The sequence below is a fragment of the Glycine max genome, chromosome 1 (assembly GCF_000004515.6).
Source record: "Glycine max cultivar Williams 82 chromosome 1, Glycine_max_v4.0, whole genome shotgun sequence".
Classification (NCBI taxonomy): domain Eukaryota; kingdom Viridiplantae; phylum Streptophyta; class Magnoliopsida; order Fabales; family Fabaceae; genus Glycine; species Glycine max.
Genome location: NC_016088.4, coordinates 48,688,782 through 48,712,685, shown reverse-complemented (window position 1 = coordinate 48,712,685; position 23,904 = coordinate 48,688,782). Strand labels below are relative to the sequence as shown.

At 32.4% G+C, this 23,904-nt stretch overlaps 1 protein-coding gene across 1 annotated transcript; it reads right to left on the bottom strand.

The window, feature by feature from the left end:
- Window positions 1-4,243: 4,243 nt before the first annotated feature.
- LOC100787667 (protein transport Sec1a) lies at window positions 4,244-22,327 on the bottom strand. Its single transcript, XM_014775184.3, has 21 exons — window positions 22,178-22,327; window positions 21,482-21,537; window positions 21,286-21,367; window positions 20,418-20,496; window positions 18,952-19,002; window positions 18,716-18,812; window positions 18,587-18,619; window positions 17,944-18,069; window positions 9,659-9,850; window positions 9,491-9,574; window positions 9,109-9,207; window positions 8,734-8,810; window positions 8,113-8,209; window positions 7,724-7,849; window positions 7,543-7,638; window positions 6,854-6,973; window positions 6,557-6,634; window positions 6,022-6,224; window positions 5,806-5,896; window positions 5,308-5,397; window positions 4,244-4,551 (listed from the first exon to the last, which is right to left on the bottom strand). The coding sequence occupies exons 1-21, from the start codon at window positions 22,254-22,256 to the stop codon at window positions 4,495-4,497; spliced, it is 2,013 nt and encodes a 670-aa protein (XP_014630670.1). The 5' UTR covers window positions 22,257-22,327; the 3' UTR covers window positions 4,244-4,494.
- Between the last annotated feature and the right edge of the window lie 1,577 nt (window positions 22,328-23,904).

The window sequence follows — 23,904 nt, the reverse complement described above, 5'->3', positions numbered from 1 at the left end:
TGTGTCGCAAAAACCCTACTCGCGAAGTCTTTAGCGACCGAATTTCACTTTTGTCGCTAAATAGCGACCAAAACAATCAATCAAAAGAAAAGAAAATTCGGTAATTGCATATTTGGTTGCTATTTTGCTTGGGATTAGTTCCGCAACCGAAATATTCTGTATTGAATTCGGTCGCTAATAAATAATAAAATTTTAAATGGAAAATAATTTAAAATAACATTTAGTGACTATTTTCAGTCGTTGTTGAATAATTAATTTTAAATATAAAAGAGATTAAAATAATTTTCAGTCATCATTTTGGTCGCAATTGAATAATTAACTTTAAAATTAAATTTTAAAAATTACTTTCGGTCGCTAATTCGGTGGCTAAGTTTATAATAGCATACCAAAGAAAGTATTTAGTCGCTAGTAATAATTAATTTTAGGATAAAATGCATTTTGGTTGCTAATTCAGTCGCTATTCAATTTTTGATTAATAACATTAAATTAATTAAAAATACAATATCGGTCGCAGATTTGGTCACTAAAAGAAAAATGTTATATTTTTTATTTTTCCATGTTACATTTTGACCTACTTAATAATTATTGACTGTAAATATAATTTTAATTAAATTGTATAATCAAACATAAATAAAAAGTGGACATTCATAATGAGTAAATATATCTAATAACAAAGTTTTAATTTAAAGATTGATAAAGTGTTGATTCAAAGTTTTCAAAGTTTAATAAAATGCAATGTCAAAGTTTAATAAAGTTTAAATTTATAAATAATATGGCATAATGAAACTAAAATAACCAGGAGTCAATGGTCCTTTGACATGTTATGAGAACGATGAACTTGAGTATCATCAACATGGTGCTCAGTTCCATGCGTTATGGTAGTCGATATACTAGGAGCGGACATGATAAATTGAATATGCAAATGTTATACATACAAACACACAAGAGACATACTATTACGTCAATGAAGCCACCACTTATGATAATTTTTGCTTTCTTTTTCAATGTTTTTTTTATCTCCATGTAGAACATGGTCACTTAATTTTGTTTTTCAAGAAAAACTTAATGCCCTATCACACACAGTATACTATTAGTTAATTTTTTATAGGTGTTTTCACATATAAGTAATGACGGGTTTAGCCTAGTATTTTTTTAATAAATTATGAATTTGGTTGCTTATTATTTATCTAATTGTTTTAAATTTTGATGTCATTACTTTAGCCATCACACGATTGACTATAGGGGAAAAAACTCCTTACATAAATGTGTTTGATTTGGAATCATATTATAGTTGTTGTTAATATCATGACTCGTGATTGAAATGAAATATTGTATGAAGTGTGAAATTGAATTTAATTAGATTTCATTAGTGGTAAAAGAATTGCCTAGGTTATTCCTTTCATTAAAAGCAAAAGTTTAGTTGGTAAATGGAGTTACATGTGAGAAGGCATGAAAGTATTCTTAAACAGATTTTTTGATAGGTACTAAAATATAGATAACAAAGAAAAGAAAAGGGACACCTCAATTATGAGATGTTTTCTAATCTTGATAAATATAAGTAATAGAAATAAATTTATGAATGTTACAATTAAGTTGAGTCTCAAATAGAAATCAATTTAAAATTCCAACATAAAGACACTTGGGCTTAGAAAAATTTCTTATTTGATTTCAAGTCTAGATAATTTCTTAGTAACTCATTTTTATCTTTAATTTTATAGTACTTAATTTGATGTGCTTAAAACTAGGGTCGAGCTTATAGTACTCAATTTGATCTGCATAGCCTAAACAAAAAAAAAAACATGTGTCAATGAAAGGTCTTAGAAAAGTGATTTTAACTACCAATTTATATCTGCCAATGAGCAATATCAAAACACTTGCTAGTCAAACAGAAATGTCCAAGTCACTCAATCATTAACTAACCTTAGGCTTATTTTTATGTTCTTTGGCATGTGTGCATAGTGTAGTGTTCTCAAATTTGCTTTAAGCAAAATGAGACATTGTCTCTATAATGTATGTCTTGGTTCTTCTCCCAAGTGAATCACATAGTAAACACATCAATTTACTATATCCTTAAATACCAACTTATGCGTGTAAGCACACAAAGAGAATGGTAATGTAGAGACTCAAAAAACGAAGCATTTTTCTAAGGGCCAAAAGAAAAGAAAAAAATTGTAAGGGATGTGACCTAGGTTCATTGATCACTCACCTTAAGGTAAGCCACTATTTCCTGTTAAGTGATTGACCTATTTATTTAAGGACTTTAGAATGTACTGTACTAAAATGCTATATACTACAAGAATCATTCTTAGAAAGGACAACAACTGTTCATTATGAAATATAACTAAGTCAATAACTTTATACAACCAATGACCATTCAAAGGAAGATATATAAGTACCATTCTCATCCAGCCAAGAGTAAGTTGAAGCTCTAGTATGTGAACCACTCAAGTTTTGCTACCAAACATCGGTCTTGGAATGTAGGTGCAATAACACAATCAATTACAATAAGCTTATATGAGAAATATGATGGAAGTCTAGTATATAACTGGTTGGTGCACCAATTGTTATCAACCATAATATCCCTAAGATAAATATTAACATCATGGTAGGCTATATAAGGGACATCTTGGTGCATAAGACCCATATTAGCTTAATCATCGTACCAAATAGAAAAGTTGTCATCCCAAGCCTAAATTTAAAACCACTTAGTAGCTTGCCCTTTGCCTTGAGGATGAAATTTTCATTTTGTGACGACTAAAAGTTGTCATAATTGTTATCAACCACTCAACAATCATCACAAACCCTAATCCCAAAACTATTCTTGCTCCTTCTCTCTTTTCTCATAATTGATAATTTCCCTTAAATGCCAAAACTATCTATCTCCAAGACCTAGTCATTGAGTCAAAATTCTACGACATCAAATTGCTTCTCATCAATTTCTTTCAAACCCTTCCCAATTGGAAACCTTCAACCTCTAAAAATCACTTCTTTTAATAGATATGCAATCCCTCTTCTACAGTTGTCGTTGCCACATTCAACAACCTTAACATCATGCACGACAAAAAGATCACCTCCTTCAGTTGGTCCCTCCAACGCATATCCATCGTCCTTACATAATTCATTGCCGTGGATCCCAATTCCCTCTTTCACCAATGCTTGTCATTGCTAGCATCAATGACTTTTTCCGCCTCCAGATCCTTAACCTTGAAAAGGGATGCATAAGGGAAACCCTAAATTGGGAAAATATATTAAACCCAACTCCACTGTCTAAGCCACCGAATCCTAACAATAAACATGTCCATGATCAATTGTGGGATGTTTGATGTGAAAGAAGATTAGGGTTTGTGAATTTTGTCAAGAACTTGCTTTGAGTGCTTCTTCTTATTTTTTGTTTTGTGACGGGTTTTAGCTAGTCACTAGTATCTGAATATTATTAACGGTGTTAACTCCAAATTGACAAAAGGACCAATTTGAATCAATTAAAAAAATAAAGTATTAAAATGAGCTTTTTAAAAGATAAAAGACTAAACTGATAAAAAAAATAAATGACTAAATTGGTTATTTAGCCTTTTAGTAAATTGTTCCTAATGAAATCAGACATGAGAAGTAATATGACTAACAAATTTTAAGGTTAGAAATCTGCTTAACATTTATCTAATTTTAAGGACTACTGTAAAAACACTTGGCAATTTCAAGGAATAAAATGGTAGTTTACTATTTATAAAATTTAAAATAATTTAAATAAAAATAAGTAAACATAAAAAACACATGTGTAATACAAAATTTCATATATTACGATAGAAATATCACTTTCTCACTCTTCATCATGAAAATAAAAGATACCCAAATTTTTTTTATAACCTTTTAGAAAACATAAAAATAAATATTCTCACTTTTATATTCCCAATAATAGAAGATGTTGTGAAACAAACATCTTTAATGGTATTAGATGGGTAATCAATTCAAAATTTTTACAAATAAATAAAATTTAAACTTAATTGCACTTTTTATCCTAAATTTTTTAATTTTTGGTGAATTTTATCCTAACAATTTAATTTGGTGCATTTTACTTCTAACTTTCTAAAAACTTGGGAATTTTACTTTAAAAAAAAAGCGTTTAACTTTTAAAAAAATAAAGACTAAAATGTATTTTTCATCTTTATAAAATTAAAAGTATTGAATTTTGTTCCTGTTAAATTTTTAATGTATTTTTTTTTCTCATAAATTGAAATGTGTCAAATGAATACATATACTTCAACAGCTTACAACAGATGTCCATCGTATACACTCAAAAGAAAAAATGTCCTTGGTATATATATGAGAGTGGAGTGGTGTTTTAACAAAATTTGCATAAAACAAAATTGAAAGGGCCCACTGTGTTTATCCCTTGTCAAGAGAGTATAAACTTTCTAATGTCTAAACAATTATGGATAATTATCATTGTTACAAAAGGATATTGCCAACCTGCTGTAATTAGCAGTCTTTAGAAACAAGTTATATCCCGAGGCCATCCCGCTGTGTAACATTGCTGTCGAGCAATAACTTTAATTTCTGTACATTCACCACATCAGGAAAATGAAAATTAACATAAAATAAACAAATAAATATCAGCAGCTACTTCAATTATACACTTTCCTACTCGTTATCAATTGTATTGCAACATAGTGAGTGCGTGAATTGTGATTAATAACATTTCTAATTCATTTCTCTCGTTTTTCTCTCTAGAGGGTGTGTTCTTTCTCTCATCTACAACACTATGTAAGTGATCCACTTGATGTAGCAGTAACATGTTTATTCTTTTCATAGCATTCTTTCAAATATATTTTGATTAAAATGTGTCTATTAATAAAATATCTGTTTTAATTTCCATCCTCTATATTTCCTTTTTAAGATCCATATTTGTTTCACTTTGTTGTTTTTGCATTGAAAATATTTTAAATAGCTCCTTGTGGTTAATTAACAAGATGTTTGGTTTTCAGCCCCCAAAGTTTAAAATGGAGTCCCAATTAATACAGGATAGAAGCCTCAGACTCAAGAAAGTGATAGTATAACATGTAACTGCAGAATCACCATAATAGTTCAAAAGCTCACTTAATCATGTTAGTTGGATCAGAAATCTTTTTGGCAATATAAACTGAAATCGTTTGAGATGGATTTAATTCAACCTTCAACATCATAAAGCACCTATATGATGATCTACAAATATAATCAGGACATTGCTGAAATAAAAATATGCATGATGAGAGCCACAGAGCCCTATACTACTCATTGTGAGAAAATGTGCAAAAATGAATAAGGACTTATTACCGTAAGATATTGTGGAGGATCGTCCATGGAAGTAGTACCTAGGATTACTTCCCTTTTTAATTTTTGTGTCAACTTGTGACAAACTCGCAGCTGAAAATGACAATAGAAGTAGTATAAGATTACAATTGCAACATCCAAGATATATTTACTATTTTTTTTGGCTTAATAGTATCTTTAGTCTCCAAGTCTCACAAGTTCCAATTGTACAAATTGAATCCTTAAAGATATCACAATTGTAAAAGTTTGGTCACTCTCTCAATCTTCAGTTAAATATTTTAATAAATTTTGTTAATGTGACATTGAATGACAATTATCATGTCATTATATGTCAATAAAATTTGTTAAATATCAAATAAGAGATGTAAGGACCAAAATTACATGATTGCCAAACTTTGGCCTAATTCATGAAATTGGAACCTGAAGGACCAAAATCATAAGATTACAATACCTAGAGGACTAAAAGTGCTATTAAGTCATTTTTTTTCTATCATACTCTACCTCTGATCGAGTAGCCCCACCAATGATAAACACAAAGATTCGCTTGCCCATCCTTTTGAAATCAGTAGTCACATTCTTCAATGTGGAGTCACTATTGAAGTTAGGAAAAAATAGAAAATCAGGGTTGGAACTTGAAATTGAAACTAAAATCATTTTAAAGCACAACTTGTTTCTGGTAAAGAAACAAATTTCAGTCGATGTAATAGTTCATGTCACCTTGAATATCCATCATCTGAAGTACGAGCTCGTCCCCAGTTTGCAGTCCTCCTAGATCTCATTGAATGAGGAGCAGTGGTTGGAGCTGTCTGGGTCTGTTGTCTGATTCTAACAGAACCTCGGGCATTACTAGGACTTGGCTCATTTATACAGGAATATTCATTCTTTGGCAATTCACCCTTGATGAGATTTTCAATGAGCTCCTAATAAACACAATTCCATCTATAAATTGCATTTGGTCATATACAGTAAAACGAAGAATGTTTGAAACAAGTCCTGCTATGTTTAAGCAAACAAAAAGATTTCGTATGGAATCTCCGTAAGTTTTACTCAGATTATTTCTAACACAATCACGACATGAAAATAAAGCCGTTGCCTATAGGTAGTAGAACTTTAGTGAATGAAAAGTCCCTTGATCCTTGTTTAATTGGCAAGAATTACTTTTACATTTCTTTGGTTAAAGGAAAAGAAAAGGCTATAGAAAATTACTTAGTTGTATTCACCAAAGCAAGGCTTTCATGATCTTTAGTCGTACCTCTAACATGGGATAAAATCGAAATAATTGCCATGTTTCTTCCTCTTCAGTACGATCTTTGCGCGCTGCTTGTTTTGTCTATGCAAGAAAAACAACCCTTATTTACAGATAATTTGGTGTGAAAGAGAAGTTATCAACAAGGGCATGCAAGAGAAATATCAGCCTCAGCCTAAAATATTTAAAATCCTTAACGAAAAGGAATCCACAATTCAAATATTTTTGTTTTAATTGATTTTATACAAGGGAGTAGGTACTACATAGGTACTTTAAGTGTGAAGTGAATATATATATGTTTACCTTCTGGTTACTGAACTTGAGTGAGAAACCACCAGCAGCAGATGATTTCTTGTTTGATGATCCCGCCAGAAGTTGCATATTACTGATAACTTTCATGTCATCAGGTGATAGTTTTGCCAACTGATTAGATAAGAAAAATCATTAATAAAAACCACTTTCCTTATGCACAACTTTAACGCGTCTCTAGTACAGAATTTTATAATGCTTGCTTATGGTAAATTCTTTTCTCTTGAATTATAAAATTAATATTGAAATAGTTGGTAGATGCTGAATTCCTTGGAAAACAGATTGGAGCTGAGAAATCAAACATACTAAGTAATGTGACAGGAAGCCTATTTTGTCTTGTCTTAGAAAACTCATCCAGATTTATATAGGAGCAAAGTTATAAATAAAGTGACACAAAGTTAGCACAAAAGATCATTTAATGCAAAAAAAAAAGAAGACATGAACATAAAACAAGTGAGAGTTAGGTACAGTCTTCCAAGTTCAATTCAGTCAAATTTACCCTGACCTTCTAAACAATATGAATCTGATGAAAATATTGAGCATCTTGTATTACAAATTTTGAAGTTATGGAAAGTGGGATGGGAATACCAGGCATTTTTCAAATTATATTCATGCGAAATAAAAAAAAAAATAATTTGGAGAATACATGAAACATGCACAATTTGTTAAGAGGTGGTAATGACCTGCATTAGCTTTGAAGCTTTATCACCCTCAAACTTTTCAGGATAGACAGATGCATAAATCATCAACAAACGCAACTTATATTCAGGAGACGTGTTCTGCATGGGCACACAAATTTTAATAAACAAAGTGTTCAAAATAAAATAATATTGACTATTCAGATATGTGTTTTTAGTTCAACACCTGCTTTGTTCTTAAAAAGTTAATAACTTCCTTGGCTCCAGCATCCCCAAAAACAAGATCTTGTTCCAACTGTCCAAGCTCTCGAAGGTCCGTTTCTCTGATAATTTTGTTAATCTTTCCAGCTATCTGCTTTGAATTCATCCAGCAGATTGGTCAGAATAGAAATATATTTCTTTTGTTATGAGAATGTGACCTTATAAATTTGAAAGAGTTGTATGTAATTTGTGTCTAAACTCTAAAGCCATCATAAGTTCTCATTTCTCAAAATGTATGTCATTTAATAGTGTTCTCTTACATTATTCCATTGCCATTAATCTTAAGATGCAACCAAATACTTTTCCTAGACAAACCAAAAAGAGAAGTAATGAAAGTTAGATGGAATAAATCACCTCTACATGAAGTGAGATCTTTTCCACTTGTTCAGTGTATTGGGGCAAAGCTTGAACCATTTTTTGCAAATCTCGAGTAGATAATTCACTACCATCTCTGCAAAGAATCAAATTTATAGGTTAAAAATAAATGGCACTAGAACCACAAGTTCAACTGGATTTTAGTCAAAATAAGTGCAAATGGTGGGAGGCAACAACGTAACCTGTTAGGAGAAGGTTTGGGAGGCTATACAAATCATCCTGTTGGATATGTAATTAATCTTAGTTTAGTCCAAGTTCACATTTAATCTTAGTGAGGTTCAGGTGGGATCAGTATCCTCTCGTATTCGGGGGTAACATGTACAATATATAACTAATATAAAGGGAATTTTGATTTTCTATTTAATTTTCTCTCTTTTCCTTACAGAGTTAATTGTATACTCCGATTTTCTATTTTATTTTTGAGCGAGCATCTAAAAAGAAAAGCAATTATTTCTCAGAAAAGAAAAACTTGCCAAACAAGTCATACGTGAAATGAATAATGACAATATAGTGAAAGGTAGGACCATAATTAATTTGGAGGCATTTCACGAAATGACCATTATTTTTCATAAAAGGAAGAAGAAAGGTGGCAATGCAAACCTTCCGCTTTGCTGAATTTGTGCTGCTTTGTTCTTTGATACGAAATTGGTAAACTTTTCATGCAGTCTTTCACTAGCCTGGTATTTAAGTCGGTAAAAGACCATTGAGATTTCAGAAATATATGAATTGTTAGTTGATATTATGGTCTTTTTCGATAAACTTGTCCATAAACATTTATATGAGAAAAAAAACTCTTCCATATGCTAAAATTAGTTTATGGGTAAGTTAAAAATAATGTATTTGGTGAAAGAGTTTCTATAAGTTAGCTTATGCATAAACTAATGTTAAAAAACTTATTAATTTCTTTTTTTTTTCTTTTTCTATAAGTATGTATAAAATTATTTATCCAAACAAATTCTAGTAAATAAGACGTACATCCGCTATATGAGTGTGGCGTAGTTCAAGCCAAACAGAATCATGGTCTTGTAGAATAACCTCCTTTATCTCAGGTTGGCCCCCGACTTTGCTGGGAACCTAATAACATGATTGCTATGTTAAAATCAAAAACAGCAAAATGCAGAAAACTTGTATACGTGCGGGGCCGGGCCCTCCTGTGAGTGAGATCTACAATAGATTTTAAAAGACTTTTATATTTTAATTGAAAGAGCTGTATTTCGAGTCTTTTTACCAACATACGTGACCTTTATACTTTATAAAATTGTTAGTAAATAATTTTTTGTTTGAAGCTTTAGTAGTCTTATCCTTGGGCCGACCAGCATACATGATGAAGGGAAGGGCAAACAAGCAAAAGTCATACCTCATGCATATATTTATCTCCATCCATATTCAACAAATCATGGCACATAGCATCATAGGTCCATTCATGAATGACAGGTGCAATCTGTGGTGCAGATTCAATACAGTCATCAAAATTGAGAGCTATAAAAGGAGACATTCATATTCATAGTGAAGAGACATTTTTAACCTGATCTATGGATCTGTCAACAATGAGCATATCACAAGTTTCATTTTGTGGAAAACCGGGAATGGTAGATTTATATTTAGAAACCATGTCCCAAACAGCATTAGCAAGCTTGGTAGGAACTAATTCACGAACCGCTGCTGCTGTAGACTCGTCACTATCCTTTGCAGCACGATGCCACACACATGGCAACTCCTAAAAAGATAGAAACATTTGAATAGTCTCTTTCAGAAGTTATAGCATATACCTTAAATAGAGAAGATAAGGAATTAAAGGAAAATCAAGTATAACTTGTGTGGTAGAATTTGAGAAACATGCAATAGATCAAGATTGACACCACGTTTAAACATCTTGATCAGTGATAGTTACTACTTACTATCTTTAACACATTTAATTACTCTTATAATTACCTTTTAAATGATTTTTTTTTATCTTCATTGATTAGTCCTAATACTAATTAAGTTGAATTATTGGGTCATGTTGGACTTCGAATCTTTTTAACAACATTTGTTTCATTTTGACACAGTTGTTTCAACATTTTGGTCATATTGTTGAAATTGCTACAAATTTCTAAAATATTCTTAAATATAATATGTATGAAAATAATAGAATATCCTAGAACTATAGAATATGGTAGAACAATCTAGAACTATAAGTGTATGTATAAGATAGAAGAATCTAGAACTATCATGATACTAATCTATCATGAAAACTCTAGAAAGATCTAAAGTAATGTAGAAACATTCACCACCATTGAGAGGTTGACGACTTGAGCCTATAAATAGGCAATTGGTATGTTGTAATTGACAATCCAAGAAATCAATGACATAGCCTTCTTTCTAAAATAATTCTCTAAAACTATCAATTATCAACTATCATCTAACCAACTACCAACAGTGGTATCAGAGCCTGGTTCGGTCATACATTGGGCGTAGTTATATTACCTACCTACCATTTCAAAATCCTCCCAACTACTTCAAAAATTTCCTTTGTACTATTAACCCACTCTAATAATATTTTTTTAAGCTATGGATAACACTACTCAATTGTCAACTATTTCTGCCCCTATCTTCAATGGTGAAAATTATGATTTCTGGCGTGTTAAAATGGAAACATATTTTTCATCTCAAGATTTATGGGACATAGTAGAAGAAGGCTTCACCATTCCCGCGGATACTTCAGCTTTTAATGCATCTCAAGAAAAAGAGTTGAAGAAAAATAAACAGAAAAATTCAAAGGCGTTGTTCACCTTGTAACAAGCGGTGACTGATCTAATTTTCCCAAGAATTATGGGAGCTAAGACTGCCAAAGAAGCGTGGAACACATTGCAGGAGGAGTTTCAAGGAAGTGTTAAGGTACGTGCCGTTAAACTTCAATCTCTAAGAAGAGATTTTGAACTATTGAAGATGAAGGAGTCTGAGACAGTTAAAGATTACTATTCTAAAGTTAAAGGAATAGTTAATCAAATGAGAACTTTTGGGGAAGATATTCTTGACAAGAAAATTGTTGAGAAAATTCTAATTATTATGCCCCAAAAGTTTGACCCAATCGTGACAACGATTGAGGAAACCAAAGATCTGTCCACTCTATCAGAGACAGAACTTGTGGGCTCTCTTCAAGCATATGAGCAAAGACTATATAGGCATAAAGAAGATACAATTGAAAATGCCTTCCAGTTAAAGTTTAAATTTCAGCCCCAAAACAAAGAAAATGGAGGAAAGAAAAATTATGGAGAAACTTCCAAAAGAATAGAAGGTTCGAGGAATTTTCTTAAGAACAACATAGATAAAAATCCTCCATGCAATATATGCAAAAGGCAAGGCCACGCAGAGCAAAATTGTTGGTTCCGTAATATGCCACAATGCAACCATTGCAAGAAGTTCGGGCACGTAGAGAAAAATTGTCACAACAAAAATAGGCATCAAGCTAATATCGTAGAGGAGCATGATCAATAACAATGTATGTTCTACGCCACTCAAGACTCAATAAAAGAAAAGGGAGGAAGCTGGTACTTGGATAGTGGATGTAGCAATCACATGGCCAAGGATGAGACTATTTTCAAAAGTATTGATGAGTCTGCCAAAGTCAAAGTTCGACTGGGAAATGAAAGTGTAGTTGAATCAAAAGGCAAAGGCACTGTCATGGTGGAGACATATAAAGGTATGCGACTCATCCATGATGTCTTACTAGTTCCCAGCCTAAAAGAAAATCTTCTAAGCATTGGCCAAATGATGGAGAGAGGCTACACACTTCACTTTGAAGGAGGTGTATGAAAAATCTTAGACAACAAAGATAAAAGGTCTGAGATAGCCCAAGTAAAGATGAATAAGAGCAATAGAAGCTTCCCTCTAAATTTAAAATATGCAACAAACATTGCCATGAAGGTACAAGTTGATGATTCATGGCTATGGCATCGAAGATTTGGCCACTTCAACTCACATGCCTTGAAGTTGTTACATGAGAAGAACATGATGAGAGATCTTCCAAGCATAAAGGAGAACAATGAAGTGTGTGAAGGATGTCTTCTTGGTAAGCAACAACGATTTCCTTTCTCAACAAACGGAGCATGGAGAGCGAAAGATCTATTGGAGCTGATACATACGGACGTTTGTGGACCAATGAGGACGCCATCACATGGGAACAACAGGTACTTCATACTCTTCATTGATGACCTCTCTAGAATGACATGGGCATATTTTCTAAAAGAGAAATCAGAAGTCTTTGGAGTATTCAAAAAGTTCAAGGCCCTTGCTGAAAATCAAAGTGGAAAACGGATAAAAGTACTAAGAAGTGATCGCGGCAAAAAGTACACCTCTCGCGAGTTTGAAAGATTTTGTGAGGATGAAGGCATTGAGAGACAACTTACAGTCGCATATTCTCCTCAACAAAATGGAGTGTCCGAGAGAAAGAATCGCACAGTTATGGAGATGGCTAGATCGATGCTCAAGGAGAAGGGACTACCTAACACATTCTGGGCTGAAGCAGTCTACACTGCTGTTTACATACTCAACAGATGTCCAACTAAGTCTGTAAAAGGCAAGACTCCGATTGAAGCTTGGAACAGGAAGAAGCCATCAGCAAAGCACCTAAGGGCTTTGGATCTATATGCTACATTCATATTCTAGACATGAAGAGGCACAAGCTTGAAGACAAGACTATACGAGGTATCTTCCTTGGGTATAGCAATATCTCTAAGGGCTACCGTGTCTACAACTTGCAAACTAAGAAACTCGTCATCAGTCGAGATGTTGAAGTTGATGAATATGCTTCTTGGAATTGGGATGAAGAAAAAGTGGAGAAGAACGTTCTTATACCTGCTCAACTACCTCAAGAAGAAGATGAGGAAGAAGACCCAGGTGAACCACCTTCACCTCCACCACAACAACAAGATCAAGAACTATCATCACCAGAGTCTACTCCAAGACGAGTAAGATCTTTGGTGGACATATATGAAACCTGTAACTTGGCCATACTTGAACCTAGAAGCTTTGAAGAAGCGTCAAAGCAGGAAGTATGGGTCAAGGCAATGGAAGAAGAGATACAGATGATCGAGAAAAGCAACACATGGGAGTTAGTAAATCATCCCCATGGAAAAGATATCATTGGGGTTAAGTGGGTCTATAAGACAAAGCTCAATCCTGATGACACCATACAGAAACACAAGGCGAGGCTAGTAGCTAAGGGTTACTCACAGCAACCCGAAATTGACTACAATGAGACATTTGCACCAGTAGCTCGTCTTGATACCATAAGAGCTCTAATAGCTCTTGCGTCACAAAAAGGATGGAGTATCCATCAACTAGATGTCAAATCCGCCTTCCTTAACGGCGTACTTGAAGAAGAGATCTATGTGGAGCAGCCACAAGGATTCGTGTCTGAAGGCAAAGAAAACAAAGTGTTAAGACTAAGAAAAACACTCTACGGTTTGAAGCAAGCACCTTGAGCATGATATAGCAGAATCGATCAGTATTTCATGGATCGAGGATTCAGGAGGAGCAAGAGTGATCCTACACTTTACATCAAGTCTCAAGGTCAGTACACTCTCTTACTCTCTCTATATGTAGATGATCTTATCTACATGGGAAACAATACTAAGATGATGATGGAGTTTAAAGAAGACATGATAAAGACCTTTGAGATGACTGACCTTGGTTTGATGAGTTACTTCCTCGGCATAGAGGTAAGTCAGAGAAATGAAGGGATATTCATCTCGCAAAAGAAATACACAAAAGACTTACTTAAGAAATTCAAGATGTATGGTTGCAAACCTGTTGCTACTCCACTCATAACAAATGAGAAACTACAGAAGAATGATGGAGCACCAGAAGCTGATGCATCCAAATACCGAAGTCTAATTGGAAGCCTCCTATATTTGACAGCTACACGGCCTGACATAATGTATGCTACAAGTCTTCTATCAAGATTCATGCAAAGCCCAAGTCAAATACACTTTGGAGCAGGAAAAAGAATTTTGAGGTATCTACAAGGAACAAAAGAGTTCGGTATATGGTATACTACCGAAACCAACTCAGAATTACTTGGCTACACCGACAGTGATTGGGCAGGTTCAGCAGATGACATGAAGAGTACCTCTGGCTATGCTTTCTCACTAGGATCGGGAATGTTCTCTTGGGCGTCGAAGAAGCAAGCTACAGTAGCACAATCAACAGCAGAAGCAGAGTACGTGGCAGCTGCTGAAGCAGCGAGTCAAGCTATATGGCTTCGTAGGATACTTGAAGACATGGGAGAAAAACAAGATAAGCCTACTAAAATCAACTGCGACAACAAATCAGCAATTGCAAAGGCGAAGAATCCAGTTCATCACAACAGAACAAAACACATAGCAATCAAGTATCACTTTATCAGAGAAGCTGAAGCAACTAAAGAGATCAAACTCGACTACTGTAGAACAGAAGATCAAATTGCAGACATATTCACGAAGGCTTTGTCGAGACCAAGATTTGAAGAATTACGAGCTATACTCGGAGTCACAGAAATTTGCATCAAGGAGGAGTGTTGAAATTGCTACAAATTTCTAGAATATTCTTAAATATAATATGTATGAAAATAGTAGAATATCCTAGAACTATAGAATATGGTAGAACAATCTAGAACTATAAGTGTATGTATAAGATAGAAGAATCTAGAACTATCATGATACTAATCTATCATGAAAACTCTAGAAAGATCTAAAGTAATGTAGAAACATTCACCACCATTGAGAAGTTGGTGACTTGAGCCTATAAATAGACAATTGGTATGTTGTAATTGACAATCCAAGAAATCAATGACATAGCCTTCTTTCTAAAACAATTCTCTAAAACTATCAACTATCAACTATCATCTAACCAACTACCAACACATAAATTGAGCTATGGATTTCTAATTTTAATGTTCTTTATATGCCAGGAAAATTAAGAGAGAAATCTAAAAATCTTGTGAAATGCATCCAGAATCTATTCAGACATTTCAATGGTAGAATTTGGCCTTGAACTTCGACTTGATGAGGTTCTTTATATGAGTGACACTGCCTTAGTGTTTGACGCACAACTCACTCAAATTAAGAAATAAGGCAAATGAGGTGTCTTTAAAAAACCAATTTCGTGGGATAGAAGTTGGGCTAGAGTTAGAGTATGCACTAGCAAAGAATTGAATATTATATATAGGAAAACCAGAGTGCAAAAACTTGAATCATGTTTAGTTTTGACCTTTTAGGTTTAAGGATTTCTCCCTTCTCTTCTGTATTTTCTGCATTTTTCTAGAAACTTAGATTTTGGTTTCTATGGAAAGCTAAACTCCTAGTCAATCTAAGGTATTCAATAATTATGAATTTAGTTTTGAGTTTATATGGTTAATGTTTGTTTTAAATATTACTTTCTATTTTTTTCTCTTTCTCCAATTATGAGTTACTTTTGCAAACACAATTTTGTTTACCTAGATCTGATACGATTTGAACTTTAATCTCATAATTGAAGTGGTGGCAAATATCAGGATTGATTAATTTGAAATCTACTTGATGCTAGTTTAATAGATTTGGTAACCTAGGTTAACTGAATTAAGTTTAAATCAAGATTGATCTAAACACAAGATTGTGATTGTCATATTTGTGTTGTCTCTTGCTAATTAATTAAATAATAGGTGATCTAGTTCATAATTAAATATATTTTTAGTTCCTACAAACAATTAAGAGTTAAATATTCATTTTTAGTCCCTTAAAAATAAATCGCTCAATTTTAGTATTTCATTTATAAAAACGTTTCATATGTGGTCCTCATTTTTATAAACAAGGGATCAAAAGTAGACAAGGATTGTGTTTGAGTTGAAACTTCAATGGAGATTCTTGTACGGTAAAAATAATTTCTTGTCAATGACACAAAACGATGACAAGGCAAAATGGAAGTGGCTAATGATGGGGCCATTTTTTCCTAGGAAAGTTTGTGTTCCTAAGAATGAGGGTTTAATTGGTCAAATCTTAAGAGAAACCCATAAAAATGTGTAGAATTTCAAGTCAAAAGATAAGGTGCATGTACATTGAGAATTGAATTTTTATCACTAAGGTTTAAGTGGCTTAAATGCAAAGTGAAAGATTTATTTTATTAGATGAATCTTAGTTAAATGGATGCATTGAAAGTTGTTTTTGTTTCAACTTTCAAGAGAGCTTATTTATTATAGTTGGTGTCAATCTTCACTATAAATAGAGAAGATAATTAGTGGAGAAACACAACACATAGAGAGAGTGTGTGAGAAGAGAGATTGTGAAACAAAGTCACTTTGTTGAGAGAAAAGTGTCTTTGTGTGAGAGTGTTATCATTTCTTGTAACCATTGAGTGGGGTACTCGGGTTTGTAGAGTGATACACTATTTGGGGTGAGTTACAATCTTGTAATCATTTTTGTGATAGTGAAATACTTTTTGAGACGGTTTTGTGGATGTATGCAAGAGGTACCGCAACATGTTAAATTCTTGTGTTTGTTATTATTTTTCTACGGTGTAATCTTTGTTGTGTTCTCACAATCCTTTATGAATGTAAGTAACTTTGTTTGTGGGAGCGTTGATTTTCAAATAGTGGTATCAAAGCGTTGATTTCCTAGCAGAATGGATTCTCAGCACATATTTAAGCTACCATTATATACCTAGACCTTAATTAGAGAATGTTTTGGTGGTTAGACATGAAAAGGAAATGGTAGAGTTTGTGTCTAGATGCCTAACTTGTCAACAAATTAATATAGAGCACCAAAAGAGACTCTTTATGGCTGTAAGTATAGGACTCTTTATGAGACCCTAAGAGTTTTCCTACATGTACCCTACGAGACTCATTATGGCTGTAAATGTAGGACTCCCTTATGTGGATTTGAGGTTGGGAAAGGAACCTTTTGGGACTAGTCTAGGAAATCATTGAAAAGATCAAAATGATTAGGAATGAGTTGCAAGTTGCTAAAAATAGACAAAAAGGGTTATTCAAATAAGAAACCATAGACAACCTCTAGAGTTTGATAAAAGTAAGCATGTATTTCTAAGGGCCATCAAGACAAAGAAGCTAAATCTTTGTTTCATCAATCCATTCCAAATCCTCAAGAGAGTCAGGCCTGTTGCCTATCAAATTGCCTTACCTCCCTCATTGTATAACCTTCACAATGTGTTCCATGTATTTCAATTCAGAAAGTATGTATGGAATTCTTCACGTCATAGAACTATCACACGAGCTTCAATTTCTTAGGTTGATGTTTTAGACAATTGAATTTCTATTATATATATTCATTGCATTTTGATTTGTCATGATGAAAACCCCTTCCTAACTCTCCTGGGAAAGAGTAACTCAATTTAATCAATAGAAGAATGACCTATATTGTACTTTACAAGTAAGTAGCAATCTAGTTTTATTTTGACTTAAGTTTGATACCCATGCAAACAACCATATCATGCTTGAACAAAAATAATGGGGAAAAGTAACAGTTGTCACAAATAGGGAACTGATTGGATCCCTAGGAATCATAATGTAGTAATTATTTGGTTGAGTGAGTTCTGCTCAAAAAGTTAGTTAGACTTGCACCAAAATATGCACACACCAAAAGTGAATGAAAATTAGAAAGGGTATATTATATAAAAAAATGTAAAAAGAAAACAAGGGAGAAAAGAAGAAAAGGGGATAACTTAATAAGTACATGCAACTCTCTCGTTACAGTGAGTCAAGAGTAGTTCATTAAAATCTTAACCTGGATTAATTACAAATATAGAGTATGAGGTGTGTAGGGTTTTTTTGGGTAAATATATGAGGTGTATAGGTAATACCTTCAATGAAGCAAAAACTGTAGCTATTCGAATAGACATAGTATTCAAGCTGGTGTTAAATCTGCGAGTATTCTCAACATTGCCATAAAGTTCTTCCATTGCTGTTTCTTGATCAGTGATAAAACCCTGCATCATATACATCTCATAAGAAAAATCTATTTTTCCCCTTGTTTTGAACATCATTTAAAAAGGTCAAGGCGATTCTTCTCTTGACAATAAATACAATAACGTAATAGTGTTGCATACTTGAAGAGCAACAGTAACATACAATATTACTATATTGGCCAAATTTCCATGGATTTGCATTTTTTATTTAGGTATTTATACATTGCTCATGTCATTGCAATCCCAAATTCCATGAGAAGACTGCAAAATTTAGATTTGGCAAGTTCTAAAAAAATAAATAAAACATTGGGATCATATGACAAAATCATGCATGTAGGAGTTCCTGTTAGAAATCAGTAAATTCATCCAGGTAGTTTATTCTTACACCTAAGCCAGTCCCATGAACAATAGTATAAGAAGGATTTATGATACACCAAGATTGTGAAAAAGTATTTAGTAGGTCAATGGACTAAACTATTTCATTCCAAGTATGCATAAAAGTAAATATTCCAAAGAAATTGCAAAGTTCAATAACTACCTGGCTATCAATTGGAAAATATTCCAAATTCATCTGCAAAACAGAACCAAAAGTAATTTCAATAAAAACAATTTGATGTTGACCACTTGCTGATAACAACTAGATAGAAAGGGACAACAAAATCTTGACCTCTCTCAGTGCACCTATGCGGGGTAAGACACTTGTATCACACTTGATGTGGTTTACAAGTTCCTTTGGGATTGGTGAACTGAAAAATACATAGGCTCTGAAATTGCATAGGAAGAAAAGAAACACAGCCCCCGTCCCATATAAAAAGGGAAAAAAATGTTAAGTTTTGTCCTGAGTTAAGCTTAAAAAAGTTGAAACAATATTAAACTTGGGAAAAATTAGAATGCTTCCCATACTTCTTATACAGGGGCTCCCTTCCAGACATATCAGACAGGAACATGACCACACTGCATGCTAGCAAAAGATATGTTTAATATGGATAAATTGTGCAAGTGAAAATAAAAGGAACAACTGAGAAAAGAAGACAATTTAAAATGATGCATGGAAGAGAAGACAATTGTGTTAAAATGGGAATAAAATTAGAAAAAAAGGGATTAGAGAAATAATGAACACTAAGAATTTAATACAAATAAAACACAAAAACTTGTGGCCTTATACTGCTGATAGATTTAAGATGGAAAAGGGATATTGATGAATGATATAGATAACAAAAGGTGTATTTTTCTTGATTTAAATTGTAACAGTTGTATATTTAATGGGGACAATTTTATATATCAAGTTGTCTGTGCTTTTCAAGTTTCAATTATTTAAATTAATCCTCACAGATAATGGAAAGATCCATTTTGATAGAAACCAATTTTTTACTGTCTATTCTTATTATTATTTTTTGGAGTAGGCATCAAAGCTCAAAGGTTGTTTAGATTTAAGTCTCACTCAAGTATGTTTTCCTTACTTTTACCATAATGTAGTTGTACATAAATGGATAATTGTATTATTCAAGGCAAGGAACATGGAGAGACATGCTGCAATACCTGGATTTTTTTAAAATGAAACTATCTTTTCTGTCTGACATCTTGCATTATTTAAGTCCCATTTACTCATGGTAATGGCTATCCTTCTGTTAAATCTTTTTTGTACCTCTATGAATACATTGTACACTCCAAATATTTGTATGTGTGTGTGCATGATTACTTTATAATCCATAAAAGATTTAGAGCCTACACCAAAACTTTAGGAAACTTTCTATGATCTGTGTAGACACACAAGAATGTTTTGAATAATATAAAATCCTTGTGCAACCTGAGAATCTTTCTGTGGTAATGGTTCACAAAACATAGGCAAGGCTCCTACAAGCTAAGAAAAGGAATAAGCTATTAGGTCTCCTAGTTGTTTCTTTTAAGTTTTCTATAACATACTCTATCTTTGTCTCTTTCCCCACCCATTATTGCACAAACCTTTGTCATTGAATTAAAGGAAAAAACCTATTAACTACCCTCAATTGATAATATCACTAAGATTTTTTTTATACAGCTTGAAGCCTCTTCTTCTGTGATAAATAAATAGGCTGTATCAAATAGTTAAACTAGGTTACAAAAAACATATATATCTGATATATTGAAATTGAAATCGGCAAGCGTTGAAGTTGCAAAGTGAATGCTAGCAAAATTTTGTGCCTATGTTTTAAATAATTAACAAGAAGGAAGTTAATAAAAATGCTAAAATCTATGTAAATCTAATTAATATTGTGTTGTAATGAAAGAGTTGTCCTTGAATAATAAAACAGTTATTTAATTTTTACATGATTTTTTATATATATTGCTGACGTAAAATATGGAAATTTCTAATTAAGAGATGAAGTTACTTCTCTTTAGAAGGCTGCATGAAATAAACAGCATCCAAAGATGGTAATGGTTGCCTTCTCCGGAATAGGTCTTCCACCACTGCAATGAAATGTTCAACAAATTATACTATATCAATATTTTAACAGAGTAACCACAGAACAGATGATGTGGTAAAATGGTTCGGTATATATAAAGGAAAAACATAAGATACAATGAACATAAGAAAGCATCTAATTTAGTGTACAATATTCAGATCGAAATGAGCTTGACAAATGTACATTGCCAATTGGAGTGGAGAGGACTACATGCTGGAGAAAGACAAAGACTAATTGATATCAGGTGCAACATGATAATATGGCTTATTGAATGAGAAATATTGTGGCAAATGATTTAAATTTTTGGACAAGTTCTTTATATTTCTTATATTAAATTCTTTAATCAAATGATGACACCTGGATATTGTTTTTAATAGTATTAATCAACCTCTATCAAATATGTGTTGCAAGGTTTTTTAAAAAAAAAATCCATTTGTCATCATTCAGTTAGAGAACTCGTTGGCGAGAAGGATATAAAAAACATGATGTAACTTTTGTACTTAACTCCTTATTTTTCTCCAATAACTTAAAATAGCACACATGCTGAGAAACACTCCCAATCTTATTGTCTGGTTTTTTTATAAATCTTGGAAGAAAAGAGTAGCATTTGACACCAATAATCACTTCTTAACTGTTAGACCATTGTATGATAATGATAAGTGCTTCTCAGAGACATCCACCATCCACTCCTTTACATTTTGTGCCATCAGTCATAGATAGTAAATGGTTTCTTTAAGAAGAAATGCAGAAAAAGAGAAATTCAAAAAGTGATTTTATTTTGTAGGGTTCTCACAGGAAATTTCTTGGTCTGTAATATCTGCCATTTTACATGAATGTGACATAACTTTCACCGTGACTTTATCCATTATTAGCACCTGAGAAAGTAAGGAAAAACTGTCCAACATCAAATGTCAACTTGAATTAACTGAAGATGAGATGTGAAGATATAAACATGGTAAAAATATTCATATTAAAGTCTCAAGACACACCTTCCATGCTTTCGAATCAGGTGACTTTGCCGATTTAAGCATTTCATATAATAAACCTATTAGCATCAAATCATGAAAATGATTAGCAACAAAGTCATGAAATGAAGCAATTACATGCTCAATGCTTAATTAAATTTAGTCTTCTATTTGATTTAAATATTAAAAAGAAAATATCAGAGTTAAGAAATTCATATTTCTTTTCACACAATTTTCTATAAGAGAAACCTGTGGATTCCTTTTGTAGATGATTGGACTCATCAAAGTTAAATAAAAATAAAACAAAATTAATTTTATAAAATTGATTTTGAAGTAATGTAATTAATGTTTGGATAATTTAATATAATTTTTTTTTACTAACACAATTCAGAATGGAATCTGGAATCAAAATCAATACATTGGCGTGGAAAATATTTATTTACTCAAAGTCACGTTAGTTGGCATTTCACCATGGTTCTAGATAATTCAATGCGAAACCAAACACGCGCATCTTCATTTTAGTTTCAAAATGACAGACTCTGTGATTTAATTTCCAAACCAAATGAAATGCAGATTCAGAGATGCTTCGACGCCGAGCTCTATTCAGACAGAGAGAAATTGAAGCTTCAAAACCAAGTTTCTAATTCTAAACCAGCATTCGTCGAGAAACGAAAGAAAAGGAAAAGAGAAATGCAAAGCTGAATATGAAACGGATCTTACGATCGCGACTGATATGGCGGAAAGGCCTGTACTCCGTTGCACCGGTGGACGACGTTTCGGAATCGGATAAAGATGACATTGTTGCATATGCAGTTGCAGCAGCAAGTGCTCCTCGTGATTGGAGTTCTGAACGCAGATTTGGGAATGGAAAACGTTTGAGATAGAGAGAGAGAGAGAGACGTTGGAGTCGTTGAATGAGGCTTAGAAAGTCCTTATTATATGTATATATGAGAGGGAACGTAGGACGTGGGGTTCGGTTACGGTTTGCGCTCTCCAATTTCGCGCGATGTAAAAAACAATGCGCCTGAGAAAGTCGTTATACACTGTAAGTAACATACTCGATCATATTTTAGAAGTATTATTTGCTAATTCAAGTAAAGTTAAATTTTAGTTTTATTAATTGTTATAGGATTTTTGTATAATTTATTAGTGTTTTGTAAGTTAATCTCCTTTTTCTTTTACCATTGTATGTGTATGTGCACATGAATCTTATTTATAGAAAAACTATAATTAAAATTTAAATAAGGAATAATAAAATAAAATATTTGAAATTAAATAATTGATAATAAGAATTACAAGTATTTTCTAAAAGTATAAAACACACAAGTTAAACATTAAATTATTATTAGGGATTACTATCTTTTATTCCTTTTAGCCACGGTTTAAAACTGCTAATTGTAATCACTAATGACAAAATTGTACAAAAAGAGCTACACTGAACCCTTTTAAAAATAATGAGACCTTATTTAAGTTTTAATTAATAATGGAACGAAATTAAACAAAATAAAAAAACAATAGAACTAAAAATGTAACTAACCTTATTATGTATTTATAAAATATTTAATTTTAATTATTATTCATGAAACATATTTTAATAACTAAATTTAAAGATAAAGTATACAAATATATATATATATATATATATATATATATATAATTTATTTCTTAATTTTTATTGAATAAAATATTATGAATAACTATGTTAAATATATTCAGTGGCTTTAATTTGGTTAGACATATCAATTCAATATTTTATATAGACAAAATATTGTATACCTCGTTTATATAAATTCCTTAATCTAATGTCTTTTGAGTGATTTTTTTTTTTGGATAAACTAATTGACAAAATTATACTCCCTAAAATATTTAAATGATACTCAATTTACATTCTGTTGTTCTATTAAGTTAACTTTTAATTTTTCTATATTTTATGCAATTAAGTGTCACGATTGACTCATACTTACAGGCAGCAATTAGACAATCACAAATTTAATATCCACCCTCTCACTCGCACTGGTGCCACTATTTTCCAACTAAACAAATTTCAATTTGTTTAGAAACCCCATCCCTTGGTTCAGCCACGTGAATTTAATAGCAAGAAGCCTCCTCCATTTCATTTCTTCCATTGACATATTTAATACTTTCTTTAATTTTCACATTAAGTTTTATAAATTTTAATTGGAAGATTTTCTCTATCTCGTGTTACATAAGGTATTATAATTCAATTCCTAAACTTGCACGGGGTACTCGATCTGCTAACTTTTTCCTTTGCTATTCTGAATTATTCTCATCTATTTTCGATGTGCTTCTCCTATTATGTACAAAAGCATTCAAATATTCAAGTCAGTAGTAGACCAATATGATAAATAAGAATAATAAATAAGAATAAATAATATATGTCATCTCGAAAATCTAATAATTTAGGTACACATATTTAAGGATCATAT